General features: G+C 48.2%; 1 protein-coding gene across 1 annotated transcript; it reads left to right on the forward strand.

The window, feature by feature from the left end:
- The first annotated feature begins 6 nt into the window (after window positions 1–6).
- Window positions 7–27,984, forward strand: NT5DC2 (5'-nucleotidase domain containing 2). The gene is made up of 14 exons (XM_080606447.1): window positions 7–362; window positions 6,525–6,709; window positions 7,501–7,575; window positions 9,511–9,566; window positions 11,321–11,414; window positions 14,658–14,786; window positions 19,418–19,478; window positions 20,127–20,229; window positions 20,717–20,818; window positions 22,544–22,625; window positions 26,374–26,460; window positions 26,882–27,022; window positions 27,263–27,327; window positions 27,638–27,984. Exons 1-14 carry the CDS (start codon window positions 104–106, stop codon window positions 27,897–27,899), a joined length of 1,701 nt encoding a protein of 566 aa, XP_080462573.1. The 5' UTR covers window positions 7–103; the 3' UTR covers window positions 27,900–27,984.
- The last annotated feature ends 6 nt before the right edge of the window (window positions 27,985–27,990 follow it).

Here is a 27,990-nt window from a genome sequence, read left to right on the forward strand (position 1 = left end):
CGGGCGCTGAGGGGAGCGGGGCGTGGGGGGAGCGGAGCCCGGAGCGGAGCCGTGCCCGGTCCCGTCCCCGGTCGCCCCGAGGTCCCTCTGCCCGGCCGGGGCCATGGCGGCGCTGGGCACCGCAGCGCTGCGGGGCGGCGGCGCGGCCCCCCGGCTCCTCGCCGCCTCCTGCCGCCGCGGGAGCAGCCACGGCTCCGGGGACGGCGGCCGCGGGCAGCCCCGGGAGCCGGCGGCCGGCGGCAGAGCGCGGCGAGGAGCCGAGCCCGGCCCCGCGGCGGGCAGCCAGCCCGCGGCGGCCGAGGGGGCCGACACCAGGAGCTACCTGTGGGCCCGGTACCACGAGATGAAGAAGCTGGTGTACGGTAAGCGCCGCCTGCGGCTCTGAAGGCGCCAGACAAAGACTGTGTCTGTGCCGTGCGGTAGCTCGCTGTTAGCTCCTGTTGGTCTGAGGGCTCGGAGGAGGAAGGCGGCCGGCCGCGGGCATCTGGGAGCACCGTCCTGCTGCTCTGGGGCTGGCAGCCTCTGTCGCCGCTTCTTCCCCCGCCTTGCAGCGCCCGAGGTCTGACATAAAGCGGAAAGCTCTGTTTATGGCATGGAAGCGTAAAGAAGTTGGCCTCTGACCCGCTGGGCACACGGCCCCTCGCGCTCCGCCGCCCGAGCCGCGGCAGGCAGCGAGGGGTGCTCGCAGAAGTTATGCTGTTAGGCCGTACTTTTAGCCCCACTGCTGGAAAGAAATTCCGACTTCCAAGGCTTCTGTTGCTGTCTGTACCCTAAAATCCTCAAAGACGTTTTTTTTTTCTGTTTGATGGCCGTGCTGATGCCATAAATGCGGATGTATTAATAGGCTGTGTCGCTGGCTCTTGGGAAGGTGCTCGCTTTACCGAGGCAGATGGTGAAGCCCGTTGTATTCACACCGTTACGCTCCTTGGGATGCAAGTGGTTATGATGCACTTATCGCTCCAGATGCAGAATTAATCTCCAGGGTTAAATGCAAAATGGAGTTGGATGGAGGTGCCCATGTGTTACAGAGCAGTCTCTTTACAAACCTTCATGTTGAATAAGAAGGCCGTCCTTTGTCTAAATAACAGCTCCCCAAACCAAAATTTCAGGACTGTGCTGTTATTCAAGTCCTGCGAAGAACGGGCATAAATAAAGTTGGCCCAAGTTGGTTTTAACTGCGGCTTTTACGACTCAGCCGAGATGTGCCAAATGTGGCATCATCAGTCTTCTCCTTTGCTCTTGATTTCTAGCTTTGATGTAAAAGTGAGCGTGGTTGGGCTATGGGCTTGAAAACGTTGTCATGCTTTTGATTCATCAGTACGGCGTTCAGGAAGATCCCAGTGATGCCACCTTCTGTGTTCTGCCAGGCTCGGGTGCGGTGGCACAGAAACCAAAGCTGGGCAAAAGGTGCTGCTGAGGTAAAACCTCCCCTTTGGTCGGCCCAGGAGACGCCGTTCTCATCCCGCCCCTTGCCTTTTGCAAGACTGACCCTCGAGGCCAAACTTCATTGCATCTGAGAATCTGAGAATGCTGCTTGCACTTCGTGTGCCCGAAGGGCAAGGGTGACTGTATGTCAGAGTGGTGGGGTTGACCAGGACTTGCGGTATTTTTGATGATACCTGAAGTGTCGAGGAAAGCCGATAAGTCTCTGTTAGTAAGCAGTGTCCAAAGTCCTGCCGTCTAGGAAACATCCCATCCCATCCTGAAACCCAGTGGATCTGGGAAGCAAGTGAAGGTTTGGCTGTGAGGAAATGTGTGTTTTTTCCTAGATCTTTTAAATGTAGCTAAAAATAAATCAGCTTTCCTGAGGAGCTTTTGAAAGAACTGTTAACTTCTTGTCTCCGCATGGCGTTGAGTGGTTAAATGAGAGAACCGCTGAACACAGCGAGAAGTTTGCAGTGCAGATGGTGAGAATTTGGTTAGGTTTTGCTAATGCTGAGGGCATAGGTCAGAGGTAGTCCTTGCTGTTTTCACGTTGTACAGACCAAGAAATACCTTTGCAAGCCACGCTCAGCAGCGTGTGCCCATCGCCTTCAGCAGTGAGCAGAGAGAGGATGGCACCTCTGCGTGGTCACTGCGCTGGTGACTGGCGTAGAGGAGAGGTGGCTTTTGCAGGCCAGCACGTTTTGATTCTGCTTGTGTTGCTAATCTCAAGCAGGCACAAAGATTTAAGGGGCTCAATCTCTACCAAGCCAGGAGACAGCCTGGTGCTGCGATAATGGGAGCCATGCAGATCGCTTGGGGAGCGTGCCTGTTCTGCAGGTTGTGGCACCTACTAGATTGAGCTGGGAACAGAAATGAGAAATAGCAGCCGGTACTGGAAGTGAACTTCCAAGTTCAGCTTTTCCTAACGTAAAGTATTTTTTCTAGTAAAGAACTGCATAAAGAACATTCATCTAGTGCCTTTGTGAAGATTTTTAAATGTCATTTTGGAATAAAACAGTATTTTTTTAATATTGCATTTGATTTGTATAGGTTTTATTGGAGAGAAATCCCAAAATATTTGGGCATAATGGCGTGAATTCGAGTTAGTGCTCCAGAGTAACTTTCAGCACTCTTTTAGCGCAGTTCTTCTGTAAGTTAGCGCTCTGCAAATAATACTTGTGTCTGCCTAGGCAAAGCCTGTCCTCTTGGTTGAGGCATCTGCTTGGGCTTTTTGGAATGCTTTGCAGGAATTGCTGTGACTTGGTACAAAACAACACTTCAAAAGGATAAAGAGGTGCATGGAAAGGAGAAAAACTGGCAGTTTGTCTCTAGAAAGCAAGTCCACGTGAGCAAAGGGAACTTTTATTCGTGGTGTGGAGCATAGTGGCCATCTACTTGTCGGTGTCGCTCTTTTCCTCGTCAGTCTTACAGGATGAGGCAGACCTGCGGGGTTAGAGCTCTGTGAGCGCGCAGGGTGGGAGGGATAGGCACAAGGTGCCTTTTTTATGTGTTATTCTTCACTAATGCTGTGGATCTGAGGCTGAGGGAAAGCGAGTGCTTCCTGCTGCGCTGGCGGTGCCCCCGGGAGCTGAGGAGAACGCAGGACGTGTTTGGCACCTCCGACCGGGTTGTTTTTCAGATCAGAAGGGGCCATGTGGAGTCCTGAAGTCTCTGACCGTCGCTCACGGTTAATTACCCACGTTTGTTTCCTTCTCTGCTGTCACGCTGGGATTGAGGGTTAGTGCTTTATAACAATCGCGGGCTACTGCCTGCGAAGAGGCACTTACGCTGCCACAAAGGTCCTCCAACTGGAGCAGCTGCTCAGCGCCCCACAGCAGTTGTGCGCTTGCCTTGCGCTTACACCCCGCTGTAAAAGAGGCTCGTGTCCGAGCACGTTTCCTCGCGGTCTGCCTTTGCTGCTGGTTCCCTCGTGCCCGGTAGCTGGGAGTGAGCTGGACAGTGCCGAGCCGTGCGTACGCAGGGATATGCAGACACTTCCCTAAAACCGTCGGAGTTGCACATCGGAGCGAATTGTGCAAGTGCGCAGATTCCAGGGGGCTGTGTCTGCTGCAAGGGCTGGTTTTCCCCTCCGTGCTCAGCTGTGCGCACGCCGGCTCCCCCTGAGCCGGTGCGTCCCAGGCGAAGCGCTGAGCGGGCAGTGACGGGCTGCCACGCCGCCTGCCGCGCCTGTCCCACCCGGGCGGAGGAAGCGGCTGAGATTGCCGTCCTTCTTTAATAACCCAAACCGGTCTGCGCTTTGTTTCTTCTTGCCGTCATTTATTGTAACTGCCCAGCGATCCCTCTTTACAGAGGAAAAGCAAAAGCCGTTGTGGGAAGAAAAAAAAAAAAAAAGGCAATTCCCCCTCGCTGGGCTCTGGTGGGTGTCTGCTTGCTTTGAGTCGCCGATTGCCACACAAATAGAGGCAAAGATCCCGGGCTGACTACGTGCCGCGTGGGAACCGAGCTGCCGCGTCCAAGTCAGCAGCTCAGGGCTTGATTAAGCGCCCAGAATTTGTAACCTCCCAGCTGATTATCTTAAAAAATAAATAATAATAAAAATAAATACACAAACAGAAACCCAAACGCCTTGAAACGTGGTTTGTTAAGCCAGGCACGTGAGGGCTGTCATATTGAAAGCGATCCTGTACAGGCTCTTCCCTGCAGTTATTTGAACCTGGGGATTTCCAGAAACGAGGACAGGCCGTGGAGGAGAAGACCGAGCACAGGGTGACTCCTGCCGGGTCTCTGGCAGGGTGAGGAGGAAGAGCTGGCAGCTTGCTGCCCCTCGCATCGCCCCCAGGGCAGCAAGGAGACAGATATCCGCGTGGTGCTCCAGGAGGCGTATGGAGGGAACGTGGTAACGGGAAGCTGTGGCGCTAAAGCGTTTTGGCTAGCATATGCACCTTTCTTTGGCCTTCATGTGGTCAGCGAGAACATGCCGTGAAGTTAGTGACCAAATGTCTGAGTGGAGGAGAATTAGCCTGCCTGGAGGCTGTTGGAAAGCAACAGGGGCCCTGTACGTTTGAGGCGGGCAGGGAGGAGCATGACTTCATCCAGTGGGTCTACCAAAATGTGCTGTAAATCTTCGAGCAAGCAGCAAATGTTGGAGGAGCTTGATCTCTCTGTAGGGGCATGGTAGTAGCAAGTGGGGTGCGTTTGTCATTAAAAAGTGTGCTTTTGTTAGGAGAGGAGAGCGCTGCATGTTGCACGGCAGTGTGATTAGGACTTTATTGTTTTCCTTGCAAAGAAGAAAAATAATAACAGCCTACAAATGGCAGCGTGGATTTAGAAAAAGATCTTCCCACAAGTTATCTGGAGGTGAGGGCAGGAAATGGAGGTCTGTTTGTTTATGGCGCAGAAAGCATTTATGATGAGAGGATGCAAGTTGTGATCATCTGAATCTTATTTACATTCCCTATCTTTTAAAGTCCCAGTGGAAAGTACTCTGATTGCATCCACTGTCCTCGGCCTCTTCCAGGAACTTTGCCGCCAGCAGAGTGACTGAAACGGGGCTCTCCTTGCTGTGTAGCCACTCGGTCGGCCCTCCGGCCCCAGACTGCTGCCTTCTCTCCCGGTAATTCTCCTCTGGTGGAGCGCATTTGAAGGCTGTAGGCGAGGGAGCTAGGAGAGAGGGTTGGGTGTGTTTTTGTAATGCACCTCTCCCCTGGAAAACAGCTAATGTTATCATGTCTGAATCCTGTTTCGTTGGTCGCCTCTTTGGATTAGTGCTTGCAAATGTACGTTGGGCTTTTACCTAAAGCACCCTTTGTAAATTCTGTAATCGTTTTAGGCAAAGTCTTAATTGGGAATGGTTGGTATCATTTTCTAATATTTTTTTTGTTCTAGATTCAGATGAGACTTGGTTTTATAGCAAGGAAGCACTAAAGAACCAACCCAGGGATTCTTGCTAAAAGCCAAAAGTTAAGGTAGGAAGGGGAAAAAAAAATCCTACCCGCTGATGCTGTGTAGGATCTGGAAAATGTCTGTGCTTTTCCTGTCATTCAAAGAAAAAAATTACCTGTCTCTGAGGGGGGAGGAAATGTCTCCTCCTCCTCTCTGTCCCTCCATGTGGATGTGAGTAGGGAACCTACTGCAGGGAACTGTTTTTATTGCTTTTTGTCATCCTGCAATGGACAACTGTTGTGGAGTGGGAAGCCTGGAGAGGGTCTGTTCCTGCCCCTCCTATTGTGGTGTAGCTCAAGTGCTCGGCTCTCCGGAGTGGCTCTGAAAAGGACATCGAGGCTGTTCAGCTGCTGGCTCACTAAACCCCCATTTTGCCAGTGGTGTGCGGAGCAAAGTGTTATTCACAAGCAGTAACCCCTGTTTTGGAGTGACGAACAGTGTGCAGCTGAGCTGTTTCCACAGCTGCTTATCAGAGGAGAGCAGATAACTTACTGCTATCAGCGTTACACGCTCCAAGAGCATAGCTTAATGTTTTTTTTTTCCCTGTTTGTGTGTTTTTGTTGTTTGTTAGTTTTACATTTTGTTGGTGTTTGTACAAAACTTCGTTTTATCCTGTCCATTATAATGAAAATAAAAATGCCCTGGCGGTACCTGAAGGATTGTTTCGTGAAGTCTGGCTACTTCTGTGGGAAACAAATCCCAAAAGGCAGACCTCAGAATTCCCAATTTGAAGGAATCCAGGTTCCTCAGGGAGGAGAGTTCTCCTGTTTGTGTTGCTCACATTTGAAGTGAGGGGCATATGGTTTCCTGCTGATGCATTACAGCTGCCTTTCATATCGGTGAGCCTGCTGAAAACGCTGTTGCTGTGAGCTAGAAATTTGACGCTTGAAAATTGCTGGTCAAAATTGGGTAGGCCAGAGCCCAAGGACGTTGTTTTGTGTCTTCCTGACACAGACAGTCAGTCTGACTGTTAAAATGGTTAGCACAATCGCCAGACACAGCCAGAGGTTTCACAGTGTGCTTTCTCACGGGGAGGGTTATGTGTGTGGGCTAACTGGGGCAGGCTTTGCCTGCAGCACTGTGCTCCTTTGCTGCTGCAGTGTCATGCTTCCTGCTGCTGCCAGGCCCAGAATCGAAAGTTTAAATTTTGGTTTTCCTCTCAGTTTCTCTAATCTTTCCATTTTCCCTCCTCTTAGATCTGCTTCCACCAGGAGTCTGCAGTCTCCTGAACCCAGCCGCCATCTACGCTAACAATGAGATCAGCCTGGGCGATGTTGAGATATATGGCTTTGACTACGATTACACATTAGCACAGTATTCTAACTTACTGCACTCTATGATTTTCAACACTGCCAGAGACATCCTAATAGAACAGTTCAAGGTAATGATGTGCTAAGGATTTCCGTTCAATTCATCTCACTTCTCTTTTCGACCCCCCAGCCATGCTTGTAAAATGCAGCATTGTGCACATGTGGCAATGACTTGTTTTACCGAGGTAAATTTCACATTTCGCAGTCTTCGATTGCAGAAGGTTTTGTCTGTGTCTGGAATGATTTTGCAGTTGGACAATTTACCATGCTCTACATTCCTGAGGTTTTATAAGTATGGAGCAGGAGCCTTAGTCTAAAGTATCTGTTCTGTTTTCCCTAACTATGGAAATCGTGCCCACAGAATTTCTGGTTCGGTGGTACACAGGGTGGATAAACGAGGTGTGGGCCAGCACTGAAGCTGTACAGGACTTGACCTGTGCAAGTTAATGTGTGTAACACTGTAGAGTGTGTCCAGTAATAGCCACCTTTGCAAACAGGATGTCTGCTCTGTGTTTCTTCTAGTCGTGTCCATCTCCTTTTAGAGCGGCTCTGCGGTGCCACTGATTTGCCAAATACATGCATTGAATAAGCTTACTAGAAGTCTCCTCACTGCCAGAGCAAATCTGTTAATTTTATGTTAGTGACCGTTAAACGGGAGGAACTATTCTGGAGGCTCCTGATCCTTTATGTCTTTCTCCACTCACTTGCTTTGTTGAAGGGGCAAAATGAAGTCCATATGTTCCTTAGTCAGTTTATGCCTGAGGTGAGAGGACTGGTAGGCCTAAGCCAGCTCAATAGGTGAAATAATTTTGTTGATAAGCAATCCTTATGTCTCTTACGATGTTGCTCTCTGTTTTCCCAGTATCCGGAAGGGCTTGGGAAGTATGACTACATTCCAGGGTTTGCCATACGTGGACTTCACTATGATGTACAAAAAGTAAGCTGTACAAAGTTCAGCCTCTTGGGCCTTGTCTTCCATTGTGTTCTGGTTTTAGTGGAAATGCTTTCTGTCACTGTTTACAATAACGTTGATCACCAGCCTATCAGTGAAATATGTAGTCCGAGTGCTTATGCCTTCTGCTCTGTAGGTGGTTCTTGCTTACAAACATCCCAAGGCTAAAGTGTCTTATGTTTGCGTAGCCTCTAGCAGACTGGGACGTGCTAGCAAAGACCTCTGGTAAACAGCCTTGCCAATTTAAGTCAGTTATTTCCACAAGCTAATTAATCGAAAATTTAGCACATTTGCGTGATCATTTCTGTCTTTTAGGAAATTTAAACAACAAACCTCAGTCCTGCATCTCCAGCAAGTACTTGCCAGGAGCAGAGGCGTTATGCCTTGCTCTAATAATAGAGATGACTTGTCAGGAGAGCGCTTTAGGAAGCCTTCCCCACCCCCCACCCCGAATAATAGGACTGCCTGGAAAAAGATCCAAGCTACTTGAGATGCATGCTTCTTAGGAGCACAGGCGAGCAAAGCGCAAGCTTTAACCCTTTTTCAGCGCGTTGGACCCATTCCATGAAAGCCTGATGCCCAGTGATGTCATGCTGGCTGCTGCAGCCAGGCAGTCGGGTGGGAGAGCAGCAGAGAAAGTTGCTTCATTTTGCAGTAGCTTTTTTTCTGTCGAGCTTTGAGCAAGTTCAGGGGAGCAGGCAGTACACTCTGCAATGTGCGTGCTGCTCTCCCGTGGGGAGGGTAAAGGAGGGAATGAAGAAAATACTTTGTAGAATTTTCCCCCGTCTTTTGTCCTAACCGAGGGGACAGAATGGCAGCAGATAGCTCATGCCTCTGACTTTACAACGTAAGAAGTTAATCTGTGAGAAAATGAAGTTTCTTTCTGTTAAAATATGTTGCCAGTATATCAGAGGAACACAGAGGTGACGAGCCTAGCCAGGCAAAGTACTCTTTGAGTGAGTAGAAGGTGAGAATTCTCTCTTCTTGGGATCAGAGCTTCTAAAACACATGAAAACCTGGGTAGTGCCTGTCCAAGTCAATCTTTCAGCATATTTGCTTGCACTCCTCGCAAACTAGTGGGAGGTCTGCCTACAGTGTAACAGGCTGCACTGATGTGGTGTAGAGATAAAAGAATGTGCCTGCAGGTTGTGAATGCTCTGTGGAATCAATTACCTCACCCTATGGTAGGAACAGGACAAACAGTTTGATGCTGTGTCCTGCTTTTATTTGCAGAGTGATACTGGATTGGTGTGAGGCTGTTTTCTGTGCATTGAGAACTTGTATTATGGTTTCAGGAAGATGGATGGGCAAGAGATCTCTCACGAATAGGGGAGCCTGGTATGAAAACCTCAAAGAAAGTTCTACTGTTACTAGCCTGGCGTGCTTGTGAGCATCTTAGCTTAAATGTCTGTTAGGGAGGGCAAGAATTAACATAGGGAAGGGTTCCTGTGTGAAGAAAATGACTGGGTACAGCTGCACTCTAAGTCAAGACTTGCCCCCTTAGTTCTGTTTAACATAAATGGGATGAGAAATTGATCCCTTGTGCATATCCTTTGGAACGTGTGTGCTTTTGGAAAGGAGATGAGAGGAGACTGTCTGAGTCACAGAAACATTGTCATCTCCCTTTATTTTTTCAACTGCGTCCGTGTCCACAAACTGCATACCTGTCAGAGCGTAACAGGCAGCGGTGTTTCAGTTTATGGAAAGATGGTCTTTTGCCAGAGAGGCTTCTAAAAAGTCACAGTTTGGATCAGTTTGTGCAAAAGTGGCTGGGAAATAAGTATAGCGTAAAATACATAGATGTGGGATATTTGTGTTTAAATTTATTTTCTATATAACGTGTGTACAGCTTGAAAGTTCAATAAAAGTTCAGTGTAAACCCACCTGATTCTAACTGTAAATATCTATCCATTATCACAGAGTCTTCTGATGAAGATCGATGCTTTCCATTATGTCCAGCTTGGGACAGCATATAGGTCTGTCAGTTCTCAAAAGCATTTTCTACATGCCTGTATATGCAGGTGTAGATTACTAAATCTGAGTAATCATAGTTCATGGTATATGGGCTTTTTTTTTTTTCTTTTTGTGCAAAGTATGGTCTTGTCTGGCTTATCCTGTTTCTACTTGCTTCAAGTGCTTACCTGGCATATAATTTCAGGGAGTTATTTTTCTCAAGGATTTCAAGCCAAGTGTAGGTGGGAAGACCTGGAGCTTTTTGTAATGGTTAATGACACATCTGGTCGTGTACTGCGTGTAACGTCTGAGTTGCAGCTGCAGCGTGGCTGGGTTACTGTCTATGAGTAAACAGTGCAGCTAGGGAAGGACTCACCCATACACGGTCCGCGTACGTGCCTGTCTTCTCTGAGCAGGAGCATATCCCAGCAGTGGTATGCCTTGCCTCGTCACGGAGCTAAGAGGAGAGTGGTGTGGATGTGCAAATAAGCAGTGCAGGCATGTCACTAAAGCAATGATGCCTGAGAATCTGGGCTCAGTTTTTGGCCTAGCTTGTCCTATTTTCCCATCTCCTCTGTTGTTCTCCAAGGAGAACTGGATGTGGTTTAGAATAAGTGACTAAAAGAGCACAGAGCAAAGGGACTGCTTCCACATGGTGCCTCCAAAAACTTTTGAGGCTGGAGGTGACTGGGAGAAGATCCTGCCCCAGTGCGAAGTGGGGTTGGTGTGTTAGAAGTAGTAAATCATAGATATCTGTAGCAAAGCTCCTGTAAATCTGTGCTGTATTTCCTGAGCATGGAAGCCAATGGCTTTTTTTTTTTTTTTGAACTTAGCCCTTTTGCTGTTAAGTTTCAGTCGCAGTAAACACTCTAAGAATATTAAGAAAGGAATTTCATAATCAGAGAGAATTGGCTTCTTTGAGTGCTAGGTTTTTATCTGAGGCGAGAGAGGGTTGGTACTACCACACATTTTACTGCAGCATTAGAAAGAGATTTTTAGTGAAAAATGCATTTAAACTTTTTTTTTTCCTAGTGTCCTTTTGTAACCATTCTTCCTGAAGTGTCTTTTTCCTAAACTGTGCTTTGCTTTTGAGCAAAACTTAGGCAACTTTTAACTTCTTAGAGGCTCTACATTGACAGAATAGGTAAGGAGAGAGAGAAAGTTGCTGACTGCTTGACTAAACAGCTATCACAAATTGTGCAAGAGGCAAAACCTGCAGAAGTCAGAAGGCTGAACGATAAGGACTGTACAACCAGCCCTAGCTGTGGATCTGGGGGAAAACAGCAATCCCTGTTGAATGGTCTGTTAGTGAAGGACTTGTTTTGCTCAGGAAAACTGAATAGGTAGGAAATCTCTTTTTCAGGAAGCTTTTTTTTTCCTACACCTGTTTATTTAATGGTGATAAACGTCATGGAAGCAACCTTGCCAAAACTACAGTTACCCAGTGCTGCCAAAGTCAGGCCAGGGGGCCTATTTGGCGGGGCAGACTGACAGCAGACAGAGGGAAAACCTGTCTGAACTCTGCTGGAATGTGGATAAAGCCCCTCAATTAAGTTGAAGGAATGAACAAGGTATTTGGAAAATGTCTTGGGGAAAGTTTTATGTGAATCTTTAGAACTGCGGAGCTGTCTGGCTCTCTGGCTGTCTCTTCCATGCAAAAGAAATGTGTGAATTTTAGAAATGAGCTTGTCTGTCCCCGTCTTGCCTTTCTCTGCAGTTTGTAGCTCTTTGCAGGCTGGTGATTGTTGACGTACTGTTCCTGTTGTTTTGTGTGTAGGGGGCTCAAACCAGTGCCGGATGAGGAGGTAATCGAGCTCTACGGAGGTACCCAGCACATCCCTCTGTACCAGATGAGCGATTTCTACGGCAAGGTATTGTAAGCCCTTTACTGCCGTGAAGCAGCAACTCTTATCAGATAGGAAAAGAGTGAATTGTATGAACATGTAAAGGACTCCAGCCTCCCTTCCACTCTGAGAAGCGTGGTATCTGGTGAGCTGCAGTGTGTACTTTTTGAGCTGCAGTGTGTGTTTTTGTACTAGTGGGAATTTGCCCCAGAGGTTATTTAGCAGTTTAGCATGTGAAAGACATCTGCAGAGCATTTCTGAACACCAGTGCTATTGGCCTAGAGCTGAATGGCTCTGGAGACTGATAGGGAGATGTTCCCTGCTTGTTCCTTTGCCAAATCCGGCTCCCAAGCTACCAGGGCAGCCTGCAGGGATGTGTTTGCACTGAGTTGTGGGGGAGGGGGGTTGTGTGTGTACCAGCAGGGTGCTTGCAATGCCTTTAAGTCTTTGGGTTTGGGTAGGGTTTTTTCCTTTGTGAAAGCGATCCCTGCCGTACGTCTTCAGAATTCTTCAGTGCACCTCATCCATGGTTGTTTTCTTTTTGAGGCAGAAAAGTTGTCACCGTAAAAGACTGAAATTCTGTCGGTAGGAGCTGTGGAAATCTTTTGGTTGCCTGAGCAAGAGGAAGTTCGGAGAGATTTGTTTTCCTCAAGTGCCTAGTGTGGTGCTATGGGCAAGTGGGGCCATTCACATCCTTTTCCCCCAAGACTTGCTTTGTTTCTTGACCTTTGTTAGTTCAGTTGCCTATGGGGAAGCTGGAAGAAGGCAGGCTTCCTCTGGTAAATACCCCTTTGAGTCTGCTGTGTGAAGTCTTCAGCAATGTCACTTCTTGATTTTTCTCTCTCGGGAACAATTAATCTGAGCAGTAGCCTTCTGGATAAGTATATACACTGTTTATAGCTCAGTGCTGATTCCAGTTTTCAAATAGAACGTTTCTGTTTAGAATTTGATATCTGTCTGTAATCCACACTCGATTATCCTTCTGCTCTGCAGCTTTCCTCACTCCTGGCAAACTCAGTAATATTTAACCTTTCTTTTTTAATAAATACAAACATGAAATCTCCTTCAAGCTGTGACCAGGTGCTTGTGCCAAGGTGCCTTGATGTATTTCCTTGTAAATACGAAAGCAGTTAGGTGTTTTCTTCTGTCCTGTAGTTAGTACTTGACAGAGTCACGCTGCGCTTCCTCAAGTGATAATTCCAAAGGGACTTTGCGTTATAGTGAGGCAGACGGTGCGAGAGCTGTTGGACATGTGCAGCTGTGGGAGATTAGCATCAGGAAGATACCCTGTCCTAGCTCTCTTCATAGCTTGCCAGACTGATCATTCCCGTGCATCCTTGCTGCAGGATCTCATTTGTTGCTTTTCCCTGTAAAAGGATGGAAGGGACTTTTGTCTCACTGCAGGGAGCCCATTCGATGCTGCAGGATAAAAAATGCATTGTAAAAGCAAAATGGGAAAGTATTTGAACAGCATTTTGTATGCAGATTCTGTTTTCCGGAGAATGACGTTACAGACAGATCATGATATAGAGCAAAGCAGTACCTGCTGAGTTCTATTCACTTCTTTCCTCAGTGAGGTGCATTTGTTCAGTCACTTCAAAATGACTTTGCGTATTGAAAAATTCAGTGTAACATTTGGCCGCAGAAATGGCCAAGGGATAGCAGTTTTTTCTTCTCAAATCTCCTCTCCTAAAAAGTAATGAGCCTTATAAGCAAATAGGTGGATCCTAGAGAGAGCAGAGGTACATACACTAATGATGTTTTGATCCAGCAATGTCTGCTCAGTCTGTGCCACTAACACATTAGTGGGAAAGCATCCAGTTTAAGATGAGTGCTGGTGTCAGCAGGTGCGGTGCAACTGGTGTGAAGTGATGCTTTTGTAGGGATCTTTGACCTTGTTCCCCTCGGTGCCATGCTGGTGGAGCCAACTGGGTATGGGTAACAGGTCATCTGCTGTGAGGAACACTCTGTGGCCAATAACATAGGCTCAGGTGAGGATCTCAGTGAAGTAGCATTTTTATTCGCGATTGCAATGGCGGGCATCCCGCAAATGGAAGCGCACCTACCAGTTGCATAACACAGTTTATATACTTTATTTCTTGACCAGGACCCTCCCCTGTTTCCCCACTGATTGGGTGGTCCAGGTTCACAATCTGTCCAATGCTTTACAGATAATACATGGCTTTCAGTTGCCAGCCTGTTATTTTTCAAATGTCTAGTGACTTTTTACTCTGTGAAGTGATAATGTTTCTTTTCTTATCTGACTTGGCTTGACACGCAGTGATTTTTGCTTAATTGCGCTAAGGAGTCTGATTGTTATCTGCATTTTACAAGGTTGTCTGGTAAGTGGCCCAAACCAAAGGGTGTCCTCTTTGCTGTAGGTCAGGTTGTCTTGTGCTGGCTGGCTGGAAACTGTATAACCCTCAGCATAGTGACATAACTTTTGATCACAGCTTTTTTTGGTAACAGACCCCAGGCAAAATGCTGTTTGTTATTCCTTTGCCCTTTTGCATCTTCTTTCTTGATCCCAGTTTGTGTTGCCCCAATATTGCCTTTAGTTAGCGCTAGTCTTTCGTTCTACCCTTGTATTAGGCAGCGTGTGTCCTCTGTGTGCTCCACTGTGTGTACCCTCTGTGATCTCTTGGATGCTGCTTTGATGTCTGTCTTTCACACAGCTATAATAAATACCTTCTGATGTGGACCAGTATTATCCTAGAGACTTGCAACTGTTGGTCATGGATTGCTCAAAGCTCACATGCGTGGGCATAATGTGGCAGGATTGCCAGGCACCTCTGGTGACTGAGTTCATTGAGAGGTCTACTTTCCAAACTGCTTTTCACATACAAGATCTTAATAACTGTTCCCTTGGCTGATCTGGCATTTCAATGATGAAAAATGAAAAACCTGACTTCAGTTTACTGGTGAGACTCGCCAGATTCCTCTGCATAGGTGGTACATACTGAATAAACAAGCTTTATTGTATTGGGTGGCCTCTCTGGAGCGAAACTTTGCTGTTGATCTGCTGATAAGTTTATTGTTAGGCTAAGAAAATAGCAAATATATGGGAGAGATGCAGCCTTGCCTAACGCAAGGTGAGTTATTACTTGGTCTGGATGTAATTGTCTATTTCCACCTTAGTGTTTTTCTTAGCCCAGAACATCTTCCAAATGGTACCGCATGAGGAGGGTTTACTTTCTGGGTTTGCTTTTTCTTTTTTTTTCCTTAACTATTTTTTTGTTCAACGCATCTCCTTCATTTTTTGCTTTCCAGGGTCCTTCACTTAAGCAATTTATGGACATTTTTTCTCTTCCTGAAATGACGCTGCTCTCTTCAGTCATCGATTACTTCATAACTCACGGCATTGAGTTTGACCAGGTCCATCTTTACAAGGATATATCTGTAAGTAAAATGTCGACTGCCTCATACCACATCAGATTTGCGAGCTCTTTTGCTTGTGAGCTTTGCAGTATCCAAACCTAAGGGTTGCTGGTGAGTAGTCTAATATGACTGTGTTATTGCCCCTTTAAATTAGAGCATTGCCAGGGAAAACAAAGCTGTGTTTTCAGAACATGTTAGGTATGTGATTGTGCTACAGATTTAGTGTTGCTGTACATATCTCTTGCAGAAGTGCCTAGGCCGGTTAAGTTGAAGGTTGTTCCATGGGAAATATGCTATAAAGCTTGCGTAAATGTTTTCTGGTCCTGCAGAGTGGTAAGCTCTGTTCTCCTGTTAATACCTCATTTTTCGAAGAGGCTCGTTATGACCATGTACCAAACAGTTTGCCTTTTTTAAGGGTTTGTCATGAAAAACCTGCCCTTGCCTGTTCTGAAAATCCACCCCAACTTCCTTTGCATCCACAGAGTAGTCTGATCCTTTTGGGGTGTTCCTCTGTGCATGACTGTGGCTTTCAAGAGCCCATTACTCCAAGGTGCGAGCGGTGTCCAACAGCTTCAGTCCCTGCACTTGAAAGGCCTATACTGGATTGTCACCACTGAGGGAGTGGAGTACTGTTTGGCTTCTTAGTTAATGCGAGAGGCAAGATGTAAGAGCTTGAGACTGCTGTCCTAGGTGACGTTTGTTGACAGATGAGGTGTAGGCCCTGGTAGCCAAGGCCGTATTGCATGCTTTTTTCCATGGAGTGGGATTTTGGGATTGTACCTCATGGGAATGTTATGCTCATCTTCCAGCAGCAGCCCGTACATACACTGTTCAGGCTTCTTATTAGAGAAGTGCTGCATCTATGCTGCTGCTTTTGTGATAAGGATCCACCCTGTTAGCTTCACTACAGTCAAGGATTACAGCTTGCGTTCTGGCCTGCTGTTTGTGCTTGATAAGGGCATGCTAGCCTGTTTCCCACAAGACCTGAACATGTTTGTAGGGTTGTAGTTGTTTTTTGTTTTTCCTTTTGGGGTGGGGAAAATGAGAAGAGGGGACACAGCTGATTCCAGAGGTCTTCTGTCAAGAGTGTCTTCTGAGCCTTCTTTTAAGGTCAAAATGGACTTGTTGCTAGCTGAAGTCTTGAGAGCAGGCAGATGGTTGCCATAGCCTAATGTAAAGTCAATACAGGGCAAGGAGTGTGCTCTAGCCCTCAAGCTCCTGAGTGCTGATCCTGGCAATTGTCTTTGCATCCTTGCTGAGGGATGTGGTGGTTCCTGAAGGAGTGACTGAGGTAGAGAAATGAGGTGCAACAGAAAATCTGTGCCAATGCCTGAAACCTTTACTGAAAAGGTGGGAAATGGCCTGTGCTCTTATCAGAGCAATTTTTTTTTTCTGGACAATGAGGATAGAAAAGCATTTTTGCAAAACTTTTCTCTTGCATTGCAAGTGCAAAGAAAAGCTTTGTGGACATGAGCACAGAGATCCTTTGCCTACACAGGCACGTGTCAGTCTTTGCGTAACCCCAGTTGTTATCGCAATGCAGGCTCACAGTAGGTTAAGGAAGACATGTCTGAACCTGATGCTCTTCCGTACTTCTTGGTGGTAATCCTAATTGCAGTGCTGTGTGTTTGGGAGCAAATTGAGTGCTAGAGACACTGTACTGAGTCAAAAGGGCAGTCCCCGAGGCAGTGGTTAAGGCTGAAGCTGGCATGTAAACCTGTAGTCCTGCTGCACCAGTTTGGCCACTGCATCTTTAAAGTGAGAAAGCTTAAGCTGCTTTCCTCTGAAGGAATCTTTGTGCCCTGTTTGACACCTCCTCAGGCTATCAAGATTTTACCTGCAGAAAACTCAGTTTTCCCCTCTCCTTTTTCTTGTTATTATTGCTGGGGGGGAAGAGCACACTGGAATCTTTCTGCTCTGTAAATGTAGTTTTGACTCAAATCCCAGGCGTTGCTTGCTTTTAGTGCCAGTGCTGGTCAAGAGGAAGTTGTTTTCCTTTTAGCGCTCTTGCTCTTTTTTTCTGTCTCATAGCTCAATAGGGCAGTCTCATGGTGAATGAGATGTGACCTCTGCCTTTTTTACCATTCAAATCCAAACAGCGGAAAGAGACTCCTAAAACTCCACCATACAGAGGTGCCTCTTCCTCCTTCATTGTCCCTCACCTAAACTGTAAACTCAGGTTCTCTCCCTGCCTTGAAGGAAATGATTTTGGGGTGACACGCATGTTTCACCAGCATGGCATTGAGACCAGGTGGCTGTGTGGTGGGTGGTGTGTGCAAGTGTTACTGTAGCAATGGCAGTGGTGAATGCAGTCTGAATGGCACCTCCTAAAGGAGTGCACTCAAGTGTAGCAGTGATTTAAGCATCTTGGGGAAAGGCAGCCTTTGTGCTTACCTGTCTAAATTGTCATGGATTGAAACGGTACCTTGAAAACATGTGCAAACACTGCAAAATGTGTTGCTGCTCTGGAAATGGTCTGGTATCTGGTATCTGGCATATCTCATTGGATGGAGACTTGTGAAAAATCTCACTTGGGTGTGTCCAAAAATATGCTGCATCTTGGCCTCTGGCCTGGAAAATAGAGGATATTTGGATACCCTTAACAACATCTGTTTTCACTTGAAAACCATCTTGAAAAGTGGGCAGCTCCGTTTTGGCAAAAAAAATACCCTCCCGCACTCATCATATACGCTTCTGTGCCCTCTGGCTACCTGGGGCTCGGACTAGTAGCCTTCCCTGGCTCATGGAAGCCCATAGGAATCACAAGTGCTTGCTTCTGCTGTTGTTCACTTCGGCCATGCTCCCATCCTTTGGATCACATTTGGCAGAGCTTCCACAGGCATAAGGAAGGAAGTAAAGCTAGCTAAGGTCCGAGCCACAGAGGTTTGGGGGCAGTAAACAGTTTTGGAGTTATGCAGTCTTTGATTGCCTTGGTAACAGTGCATAAATGTGTGCTGGTTTTCAGGAGTAGAAAGGAAGTAGTGCTTTCATAGAATCATAGAATATCCTGAGTTGAAAGGGACCTACAAGGATTGTGCACTCCAGCTCCTGGCTCCACACAGGACCACCAAAAACCAGACCCGATGGCTGAGAGCGCCGTGTAAACACCCCTTGAATTCTGGCAGCTCGGTGCCATGCCCACTGCCCTGGGGAGCCTGTCCCAGGGCCCGACCACCTCTGGGTGCAGAACCTTTCCCTAACCCCCAGCCTGACCCTCCCCTGTCCTAGCCCCATGCCGTTCCCTCGGGCCCTGTCCCTGTCCCCAGAGAGCAGAGCTCAGCGCCTGCCCCTCCACTCCCCTCGTGAGGGAGCTGCAGGCCGCCATGAGGCCTCCCCTCAGCCTGCTCTGCTCTGGGCTGAACAAACCAAGGGCCCTCAGCCGCTCCCCATGTGTGTTGCCCTCCAGACCCTTCACCATTTTTGTAGCCCTCCGTTGGACGCTTTCTAACAGTTTGATGTCCTTCCCATACTGTGGTGCCCAAACCCGCCCACAGGTGAAGCCACACCAGTGGAGCAGAGCAGGCCAATCCTTCCCTCTGCCGGCCGTGTGTGCCTCAGACACCCAGGGCAGGGCTGGCCGCCTGGCTGCCCGGCCATGCTGACGGCTCCTGTCCAACCTGCCGACGAGCAGAACCCCAGGTCCCCTTTCCCCACTCTCCAGCCTCTTGTCCCCCTCTCTGTATAGCCAGGGGTGCCACGTCCCAGGTGCAGAATCCAGCACTTGGTCTTGTTAAATTTCATGCAGTTGGTGATTGCCCAGCCTTCTGATCTGTCAAGATGTCTCTGCAAGGCCTCTCCACCCTCAAGGAGTCAGCAGCTCCTCCTAATTTAGTATCACATGCAAATTTAATTAGTGTGCATTCAAGTCCTATATCCAGATCACTTATGAAAGCACTGAAGAAAACTGACCCCAAAATAGAGCCCTGGGGAACCCCACCAGTGACTGGCCGCCAGCCTGATGTAACCCCATTTACTACAACCCTGTGAGCCTGACCCACCAGCCAATTGTTCATCCACCCTATTACATACTTCACTAGCTGAAAAGTGAATGTTTTTTCCAGAAAGATACTGTGAGAGACAGTACTGAAAGTTTTGTTGTAATACAAAAAGATTGCGTTGAGTGCCTCCCTTGGTCAGTTAGGTGGGTAACCTTGTCATAAAAGAAAATTAATTTCGTTAAATAGGGCTTTCCCCTTGTGAACCCATTGGCTGTGACCTGTGACTGCATTGGCTTTCAAGTGGTTTCCAATAACTCCCAGAATGATCTTCTCCATAACTGTACCAGGCACCGAAGTGAGGCTGACAGGCCTGTAATTACCAAGGTTGTCTTTGTTTCCTTTCTTGACAACTGAGACAACACTTGCCAGCTTCCAGTTGACTGGGACCTCTCCAGATTCCCAAGACCAGCCAGATAGATAGGTTTTGAGGTTTTTCTCTTTATACTGTGTCAGCTTGGCTAATCACTGTGCTCTTTTCAGCATGGCAGTGAGCCTTGCTGTACAAGTCCTCTGCTTCGTGTCGATGTAGCATTCAACAGGAAGAGGGGATATGTCATTACTGTATTGCTCCTCAACGGTGGCAATAGACTTGCATGTTGGGAAGCAGGAATGCTATTTGTAAAACTGAAACTTTTTCCCTATCCTTTTCTTTAGGATGCTATTAGAGATGTGCATGTGAAAGGAGTGATGTACAAATGGATTGAAAAAGATATGGGTGAGTTTAAGCAGAGCTCTGGCGCCAGATCTATTTTTGTGTCTTATACTATGTGGCATTCTGCATAGGATTGCTGCATAGATCCTACAGTAAGTCGCAGGAGTGAGGTGGACATAGAAATGAATAAAATACTTGATTATGGGTAGAGTGACATTGAGGACCAGGTTATATTTAGGGTCTGATGGAGGATCTGTTTTTAAGAGCTACCTCGCTGCTTGTGTTTCTGTTTTCCTTCTGCCTTTAAGTGAGGGGTGACAGTCCTTGTCATGGTGTGAATGTGCAAAGGCACTGTCTAGGAAGACTAGCAAGGCTTCCATTCAGAGGAAAGAAAGATTCTGGTAGGAACATGGCCTAGAATGGCTGTGCCTGTTCATTGTGACAGTTTGGGATCAACCCTCTTCATTGCCAGCCTTTTCAGTTCCTCAGTCTTTTTCATCTCTCTAGGTGGGATTGATGAGGATGAGGAAGGCCATTTTATCACCGTAGTGGTTCACTACCTGTCCTATCTGAGATGGATCTAGCTCAGTTCTTTTGCAGCCCTATTGGTATAGGGCCAAGTTTTGGTTTTATTTATTTATTTTAAGAAATGTGGTCATGATCTATGCCAAAATTTCTTGATTGATGGATGTCTGTTTTATTCCAATATAGAACAGTATATTCTTCACGGTGATGAAATCTATGCTGTCCTAAACCGACTGGTGAACCACAAGAAGAAACTCTTCCTCATTACAAACAGTCCTTTTAGCTTTGTGTGAGTACCATTATTGCCCACTGATGCATCACCACAGCACAGCAAAACCTTTGCAGTGTGGTCTCTCCTCTGAAAGTTGTACACTAGCGAGTTTTCTGGCAATAGTGGTGAGAACACTCTGGAGGAACCGGTTGTGGTGAACATTGCACCCCGCTTTCTACACAACCAACTTTCACTTCTTGGAGAAGCTATGAGTCTGTGACTGGCCACAATGTTACAGAACTGCCACTTCCAAACTCTGGCAGCTGTGCCGCATCACAGACTCCTCTGGACTTCCTCTGGTAGGGAGAGAAAGGGTGGGACACCTGGAAATGGTCGAAGTGCTACATCAGTCCTCCATGCAATCAGACACCCTAGTGGGACTCAGAAATCGCTGTGCTTTTTTCTTTGTTGCTGAAATGAGAATAGTTTTAGGACAGACTATTGTGAAGATGCATTGTTGGCTGAAAAGGGTTCCGTTAACATTTCTGTTCCTTTTTTCCCCTAGGGACAAAGGAATGAAACATATGGTTGGCAAGAACTGGCGGGACTTATTTGACATGGTCATTGTGCAAGCCGACAAACCCAATTTCTTCACTGATCGGCGGAAGTATGTGTCCTAAGGCAATACTGCAGTGCTGCACGTGGGCCTGAGGTTTTGGGCCCCAGTACCTGGAGTGAATGGCTCCTCTTACCTCCCCGAAGAGTGGTTTATAGTTTCCTAAGTATAATTTGGATCCAGTACATATCCAGCCTTCCATTGTCATTTCAGATACTCTCTGAGGCTTTCATCTTAGTCAACAAAAAATGACCAGTCAGGGAATAAGTAGATGACATGGGTAATGCCGAGCAGAAAGCATGTTTTTAAAACTAGCTATCCTAAGCTTCAACAGGTTTTTTGTGGCCTGGGCTTAACTTAGATTTTTAAATCTTTAGAAAGAAAAGAAGTGGAATGGTATGTATGACATCTGGCTGTTTCTTGGCACTAGGTCTTGAGAGTGTGCCAAAATCTTTCCTTCTCCAGTTCCTGAAAGCAAATATCTGTGGTTTTAGTTAGTGGATATATGCTGCTTTGTAATTGGCAGCTCTGAAAGTCTTTGTACGTGGCAGCTGGGTTTCATGGTCAGTTAGGAGCTGCCAAGGAGCCGGCTGATAGGCAGGTTGCTATCCTCACTTTGCTCTTTTGTTTATTGGTTTGGGGAACTTGTATCTGCTTTGTTGCCTCAGTTTACGACTGGCCAGGAACTACTGTATTTGGCCCTTGAGGGAGAGGACTGCTGTTTTCTCTTTCTGTATTTTCTTCGCCCACCTCCCAGGCTACTACCATAAGCAGGAGTAAATCTATGAACTGTTTTTAAAACTTGTGCTGACCGGTAAGGGTTTTGTCCACGGGATGTGGGTGAAATGTTGTAGAGATGTGGCCTGGAGTGACGATGACCTGCTCCTCCAAGACTTAAAGCATATGGCTGCATGGTGCCTAAGGTCCACTCACATAATAAGCCAGTGGAATGACAGGGACATTCATCCAAGGTGAGGGGAAGCCTCCTGGTGGTGAGCTGTAGTCAACTGTGGAGTGCTTTCTCTGAGGGGAAATGCAGGTATGCCCTGGAGATCACTTGTGCTCTGGGAGGCCTCTAGCCCAGGCTGTAGAGTTTGTGGTGGGAGGCTGGATTCCTTCTGCCCTGTGGCAGTTCAGGATTGTACGGTACTGCCGGATGAGGCTGCACTATGCTCGCAGCAGGAGCAGCTTCATGTGAAGTCTTTTGGTCCCAAAGCTCGCAGTTCGGGCCTCACGTTCCAAGAGGAAGTAGAACTCTGTTCAAGCATAGAAGTTCACGGTGATCAAATAACTTAAGCCTTGATTTGTTTCTTCTGTCCAAGTGGAAGGTAACCAGGCAAGCCCTCAGGAGCAACAGTGGGCACCTCAGGTCAGCTGCCAAGATCAGCATGGGGACTGTTTCCCATCTGCAGACTGCTTTATCCCATTAAGACATTCCAATCTCTGCTGTGCTGGGGGTGGCCTGGCTGGAACAGGACACAAAGCGTTTCAGGACAAAGCCTTGGCCTTACAGCTTCAGAGGAAGTCTTGTTTTAGTATTAGGTGTTTAACCATTGGCATAAAACGGTTGCAGTCAATGGAAGCAGTCTGAAAAGATATTTCCTTCTCACACTTTCTTCCTGAGAAGAGTGCAGAAGGCCCCAAAGGTCACGTCTCATATAGTGTTTTTGTTATGAGTTGTTATATAGATAAACAAGTTTTCTGATTTGAATGTTTTAGTCACTGGGTAACAACCATTAAAAATCAAAAGTGGATATCTCCCCTCTTTTTTTCCAGACCTTTTCGAAAACTGGATGATAACGGCTCACTGCAGTGGGACAAAATAAACCAGCTGGAGAAAGGAAAGATCTACAAAGAGGTAAGGTGACCTGGATGTGTAAGGGGTATGAAGCAAGAGTCTGGGGACTCATAATACACCTGCAGTTTGGGAAATCACTGGAAAAGCCTGAAAATAGTGAGAAAACTGGAAAATCTGCTTAGTCATGGTGCGGGGGAAATGATGGCCACTTCTGTAGATCACTTGTAGATGTTTGAAAAGTGAAAAATAGATCCTTGAAAAGTTAAAGAGCACTTGCAAAGAGACATGCTCTAGGCTTTGTGCTGTGCGGGCTGGTGGCAGTGAGAGAAGCCTTCTGGCCGTGTACAGCGGGGTTTTGCTTGGTCTGTGTGGTATTGTTCCCCAACTGCTTTCAGCATGTCTCTTGGCAGGTTGTGGAGCAATAGCCTTGGGATTTGCAAGCTTCTGACAAGTCTCCTCAGCTCCTGCTGGGATGTGCACATTAAGATAAGGTGTCTTTGGGTATATCAGAAAGCCCTGCCGAGGTGTGTTATGCCTGTCGGTGTATGATAAACCGACCTCGGAGCGTGGTGGGAGATGGATCGTGCCAGGTGTGGGAAAGCTTTTCAGTTGCAGGAGGCAGAGCTGAAATGAGGTGTGACAGAGCTGTCTGATAAGAAAACTTTTTGTCTGCAGCTCTGAAACGGTTTCCTGTGTAGCTCTGTGTGTGGGTGGTGCTTCAGAAAGGTGTATAACTGGAGTGATGTATTCCGCCCAGCCTAGCTGGTCTTGGAGATACACTTGGAGATGGAGGGTTTCCCAGGGCAGGGGAAAGGGGCAGAGCTGGGCAGCTATGCTAGGGTGCTGAGTGCTTGCTTTCTGCCCAGGATGACCTGTGCTGAGTTCTCTCTGCCAGGCTGAGTTTCTCCTCACTGCTGCCCAGTCTGTGTGAAAAGGGGAAGCAGGAGAACATCCCTGCATGTGTAGCAGGGGTCAGACCCAGTGGACACCCCCTGCCCTGTGAACATCACCTTAGGAGCTCTGTTCTGACGTCGCCCAGAGTGGCCGATAGCTGCATTTTTTCCCTTGGCTTTTCTTATGTCCCAGTCCTGAAACCTTTGTCCTGGAGGGGGTCCCAAGAGTGTGCTAGTCCCGAGCTGTCTGCAATCTGATGTGTATGCAGAGGTCTTCCACATCTCACTTCAAATCGTTTTGCATAAGATTGGAAAAGGTGGCAGGAGCTAACAAAGCTGTAAAAGACTGCCTAGCACTTTTAGGAAGGTCTTTGTAAGTGAGGAGAGGTTTCACATTGAGGTGACTTCTGGGGTAGAGAATGAAGAAAAAAGGGTGATCAAAAAGGGTACGAAGTCATGCTCCCCTTTCTCCACTTCCTGAAAGACAGGCGTGTCCAAAGGAATGGGCTCTGGTGAACTTGCTGCCTTGGGGTGTTCTCCTAGCAGCTGGTCTGTCCCCTGAGAAAAAGTGGCCTCTGGCTTTAGGACAGTTTGTTCCTGGCTATGTGAGCTGTGGGATCCCACGGGAAGAATCTATTAGTGAGGTTGCAGTCAAGTAGCTGGGACCTGACCTGCGGTAGAAAAGTAGGTCATGTCCTTGGGCAGTGCTGTTCAGAAGCCTCTGGCCTGTCCAGCGGGTCTGTCAAAGCACTCCGCTATGGTCCCGTCCTCTGCCAAGAGCCAGGAGCTGGGAACATGCAAGCAGAGCTCATAGAAAGTCTCTCTCCCATGTGCAAACTTTCTCACTGGGTCAGCAACTCCCTCAGAAGACGAGAAGGTGCGCCTCATCCATGCTGAATCAAATTCTGCTCTTGACCACCTACATCTTGTAGCTGGGGTTGCTCAGCCAGCTGAGTGCTGCATTGGGGAATGGAAAAAGGGAGGGAGGGAGGTGGGATTTTGGAGTCCTCTGTGGTCCTCCCCCACCACCCCACTCACCCAACGGCATCAAGGTTGTTGCCTAAGTGTGTTTCTCAGGATGCGACAGAGTGTATCCTGGTCATAGTCCATCCTGTCTCCAGCATTTATGGCTTCTTTCGTGATATTCTGATTCTTTCTGGCAAGCGTTAGAGACCCTGGACCTTGCTGTGCTAGGATGTTGCTGCAGGCTCCAAGCTGACCTCTTCCTGTCCCCTGATGTGCAGCTGTGTGGCAGTTGTGTTGTGGGTGTCCTGCATGAGTGGGATCTCAGGGGCTTGTATTTTATGCTCGAGAGAGGGAAGTTCAAGTGATATGGCCCTCTAATCCAGCCTCTTGTCGCCCTCCTTTCTGGAAGTTGTAAACTGGCTAAATGGAAGAAGCCAGAGGGTTGTGGTTAAATGGGACGGAGTCAAGTTAGAGTCCTGTATCCAGTGGAGTCCCTCACGGGTCGGTCCTGGGACCAGTGTTGTTCAATATATTCATCGATGACTTGGATGAGGGAATGGAGTGTGCCGTCAGCAAGTTTGCTGATGACACACAACTGGGAGGAGTGGCTGACAGGCCGGAAGGCTGTGCTGCCATCCAACGGGGCCTCCACAGGCTGGGAAATTGGGTGGGGAGGAACTTAATGAAATCTAACAAGGGCAAGTGTAGAGTCCTGCATCTGGGCAAGAACAACCCCAGACACCAGTGTAAGTTGGGGTCTGCCCTGCTGGAAAGTAGCGAAGGGGAGAGGGACCTGGGGGTGTCCCGGTGGGCAGCCGGATGGCCATGAGGCAGCACTGTGCCCTTGGGGCCAAGAAGGCCGATGGAATCCAGGGGTGTATCGGAAGGGCTGTGGGTAGTAGGTCGAGAGAGGTTCTCCTCCCCCTGGTGAGACCACATCTAGAATATTGCGTCCAGTTCTGGGCCCTTCAGCTGAAGAAGGACAGGGAACTGCTTGAGAGAGTCCAGCGCAGAGCCACGAGGATGATTAGGGGAGTGGAGCATCTCCCTTACGAGGAAAGGCTGAGGGAGCTGGGTCTCTTTAGCTTGGAGAAGAGGAGGCTGAGGGGTGACCTTATTAATGTTTATAAATGTGTAAAGGTGAGTGTCAGGAGGATGGAGCCAGGCTCTTCTTGGTGACACCCAATGATAGGACAAGGGGCAGTGGGTGCAAGCTGGAACATAGGAGGTTCCGCTTAAATATGAGAAAACCTTTTTTATGGTGAGGGTGACAGCACTGGAACAGGCTGCCTGGGGGCTGTGGAGTCTCCTCTGCAGATGTTCAAAACCTGCCTGGATGCGTCCCTGTGTGACCTGATCTGGGTGTTCCTGCTCTGGCAATGGGATTGGACTAGGTGATCTTTCAGGGTCTCTTCCAATCCCTCACATTCTGTGATTTTGTGTATCCTGAGAGGTGAAATCCTCATTATCTGAGCCCAGCAACTCCTACCCCCAGAACACTCAGGCTTCCTTCTGGCCAGCAGTCAGGCCTTTCTCATTTAGGTGTCTTTCCCTTTTGGTCTCTAAGCTGCTTCCTTCTGTTGCCTCCTGGTCCGTGCAGTCCCCTTGACTTGCTGTGCCCTAGTGCACACAACTTCCCCTTGCCTATTGGGGTATAAGGAACTTCTGGCTTTTTTCTGTAGCCTGAGGAAGGCTGAGGGATACACAGGGAGGTTGTTACATGGGGAAAAAAGTGAGATAAGATGGAGAAGGATAGAAACCTGTGGGTTTGGAAGGTGGGGGAGAGTGAGCAGGTTGACATCTCAAGAGAGTGCTCACATCAGCGTGCCGTGGTACAGTGGCACATCCAGTTGCACGGACAGTGCTGCCGAGGTGGCTGCCCGGTACCAGGCAGTGAGGATGAAGGAGTTTGGCCCGTACCCACATTTCTGTTCTCCTCTTACTTGCAGGGTAATCTCTTTGACTTTCTGAGGCTCACAGGTTGGCGTGGATCTAAGGTGCTCTACTTTGGTGACCATTTGTACAGTGACCTTGCGGTGAGTAAAAAGCAGTAAGGCAGTGCCCTGCTCTGAGTGCTCGTGTCTCTGGCATGCAGTGCTTGGTGTTCCACAGGCTGTGGCTTTTGGGACCCTTACAGGACATAAGCACCCTCACTCTGCTGTCATGCAGAAGCAAACAGTGGAGAAAGGGCTCTTGAAGTACTTATGGTTAGAGAACAACTGCCGATCTGTGAACTTGAGAGCAGTTTATGTGTATCCCTCATGTCTGGGTGCTTCATGCAGCTGATCCTGGTGCCTGGGAGGTGGGTGTTACTGGCAGGACCCAAACCAGACTGTTAGAATGCCTGTCCCCTGAGGATCTGCGATGGGAACAGACCACTCTTCTAGGAAATAGGGTTGTATTTAGCTTTCAGTCTTCACGTTGAACTTGTGGTTGTTTTTTCACCCTGACCTCTAGGACCTCATGCTGCGTCATGGCTGGAGGACTGGAGCCATAGTCCCTGAACTGGAGACAGAGATTCGGATCATAAACACGGAGCAGTACATGCACTCCCTGACCTGGCAGCAGGCTCTGACAGGGCTGCTGGAGAGAATGCAGGTAAAGAGCTCCTGTCTGAGCAGGGTGGGCAACATCCTTTCTGTGTCTGAGACTTGGGCTTAGTGTGGGAATCAGAGGATATGCTATTTTGCCTGTGTTCTCAAAAAGCATCTCGTTCTGCTCAAAGAAAGGTAGTGCAGAGGCCTTGTGGGTTTAGGAGTTATGGTAGAAACTGGGGGCACCTGAGGTGTGGCTCGCAGGACTGAGGTAACCTGGTGCTTGCTGCTGTTGTCTTTGCAGATGTATCAGGACGCGGAGTCGAAGCAGGTACTGCTGGAGTGGATGAAGGAGCGACAGGAGATCAGGTGAGTGACTGCCCTGCTTGCCCATGAGCTCTCGGAGGCTCCCAGGTCTGCACTGGGTCTGTTTGGTAACCCATTTTGGGGAAAGTGGTGCTGCAGCTGGTGGTCTGCACCACCTCCCTGGTGCCCTGTGTCGGGTGGGGTGCAGCGGTGCCATCCCGCAGCCTGAGAGGTGGGGACGGGTCAGATGCAGGGTGGGAAAGGGGAGGTGGTGTCAGCCTGTGCTGGGAGGGGTTGGTCCAGCGGGCCCTACTGGGCAGGGAGCGAGCCTGATGAGTGCCTTCTGCCTACACCTCTCTCTCTTTTCTCTCAGGTCACTGACAAAGAACCTGTTTAACCCCCAGTTCGGAAGCATCTTCCGCACCTTCCACAACCCCACGTACTTCTCCCGCCGACTGGTGCGGTTCTCCGATATCTACATGGCGTCCATCAGCTGCCTGCTGAACTACGACGTGAATTTCACCTTCTACCCACGGCGCACCCCTCTGCAGCACGAGGCGCCGCTCTGGATGGATCAGCTGTGCACGGGCTGCATGAAAACCCCCTTTCTGGAGGAGATGGTGCACATTCGGTGAAGGGCCGGGTGTTTCGGGCCACGGCCTTCTGTATGTGGGGCCAGCAGCACCTCTCCGTCTGCCACTAAAGGCTGTTTGACACTTGTGTACG

Source organism: Anser brachyrhynchus (genome assembly GCF_964034855.1).
Source record: "Anser brachyrhynchus genome assembly, chromosome: 10".
NCBI lineage: Eukaryota > Metazoa > Chordata > Aves > Anseriformes > Anatidae > Anser > Anser brachyrhynchus.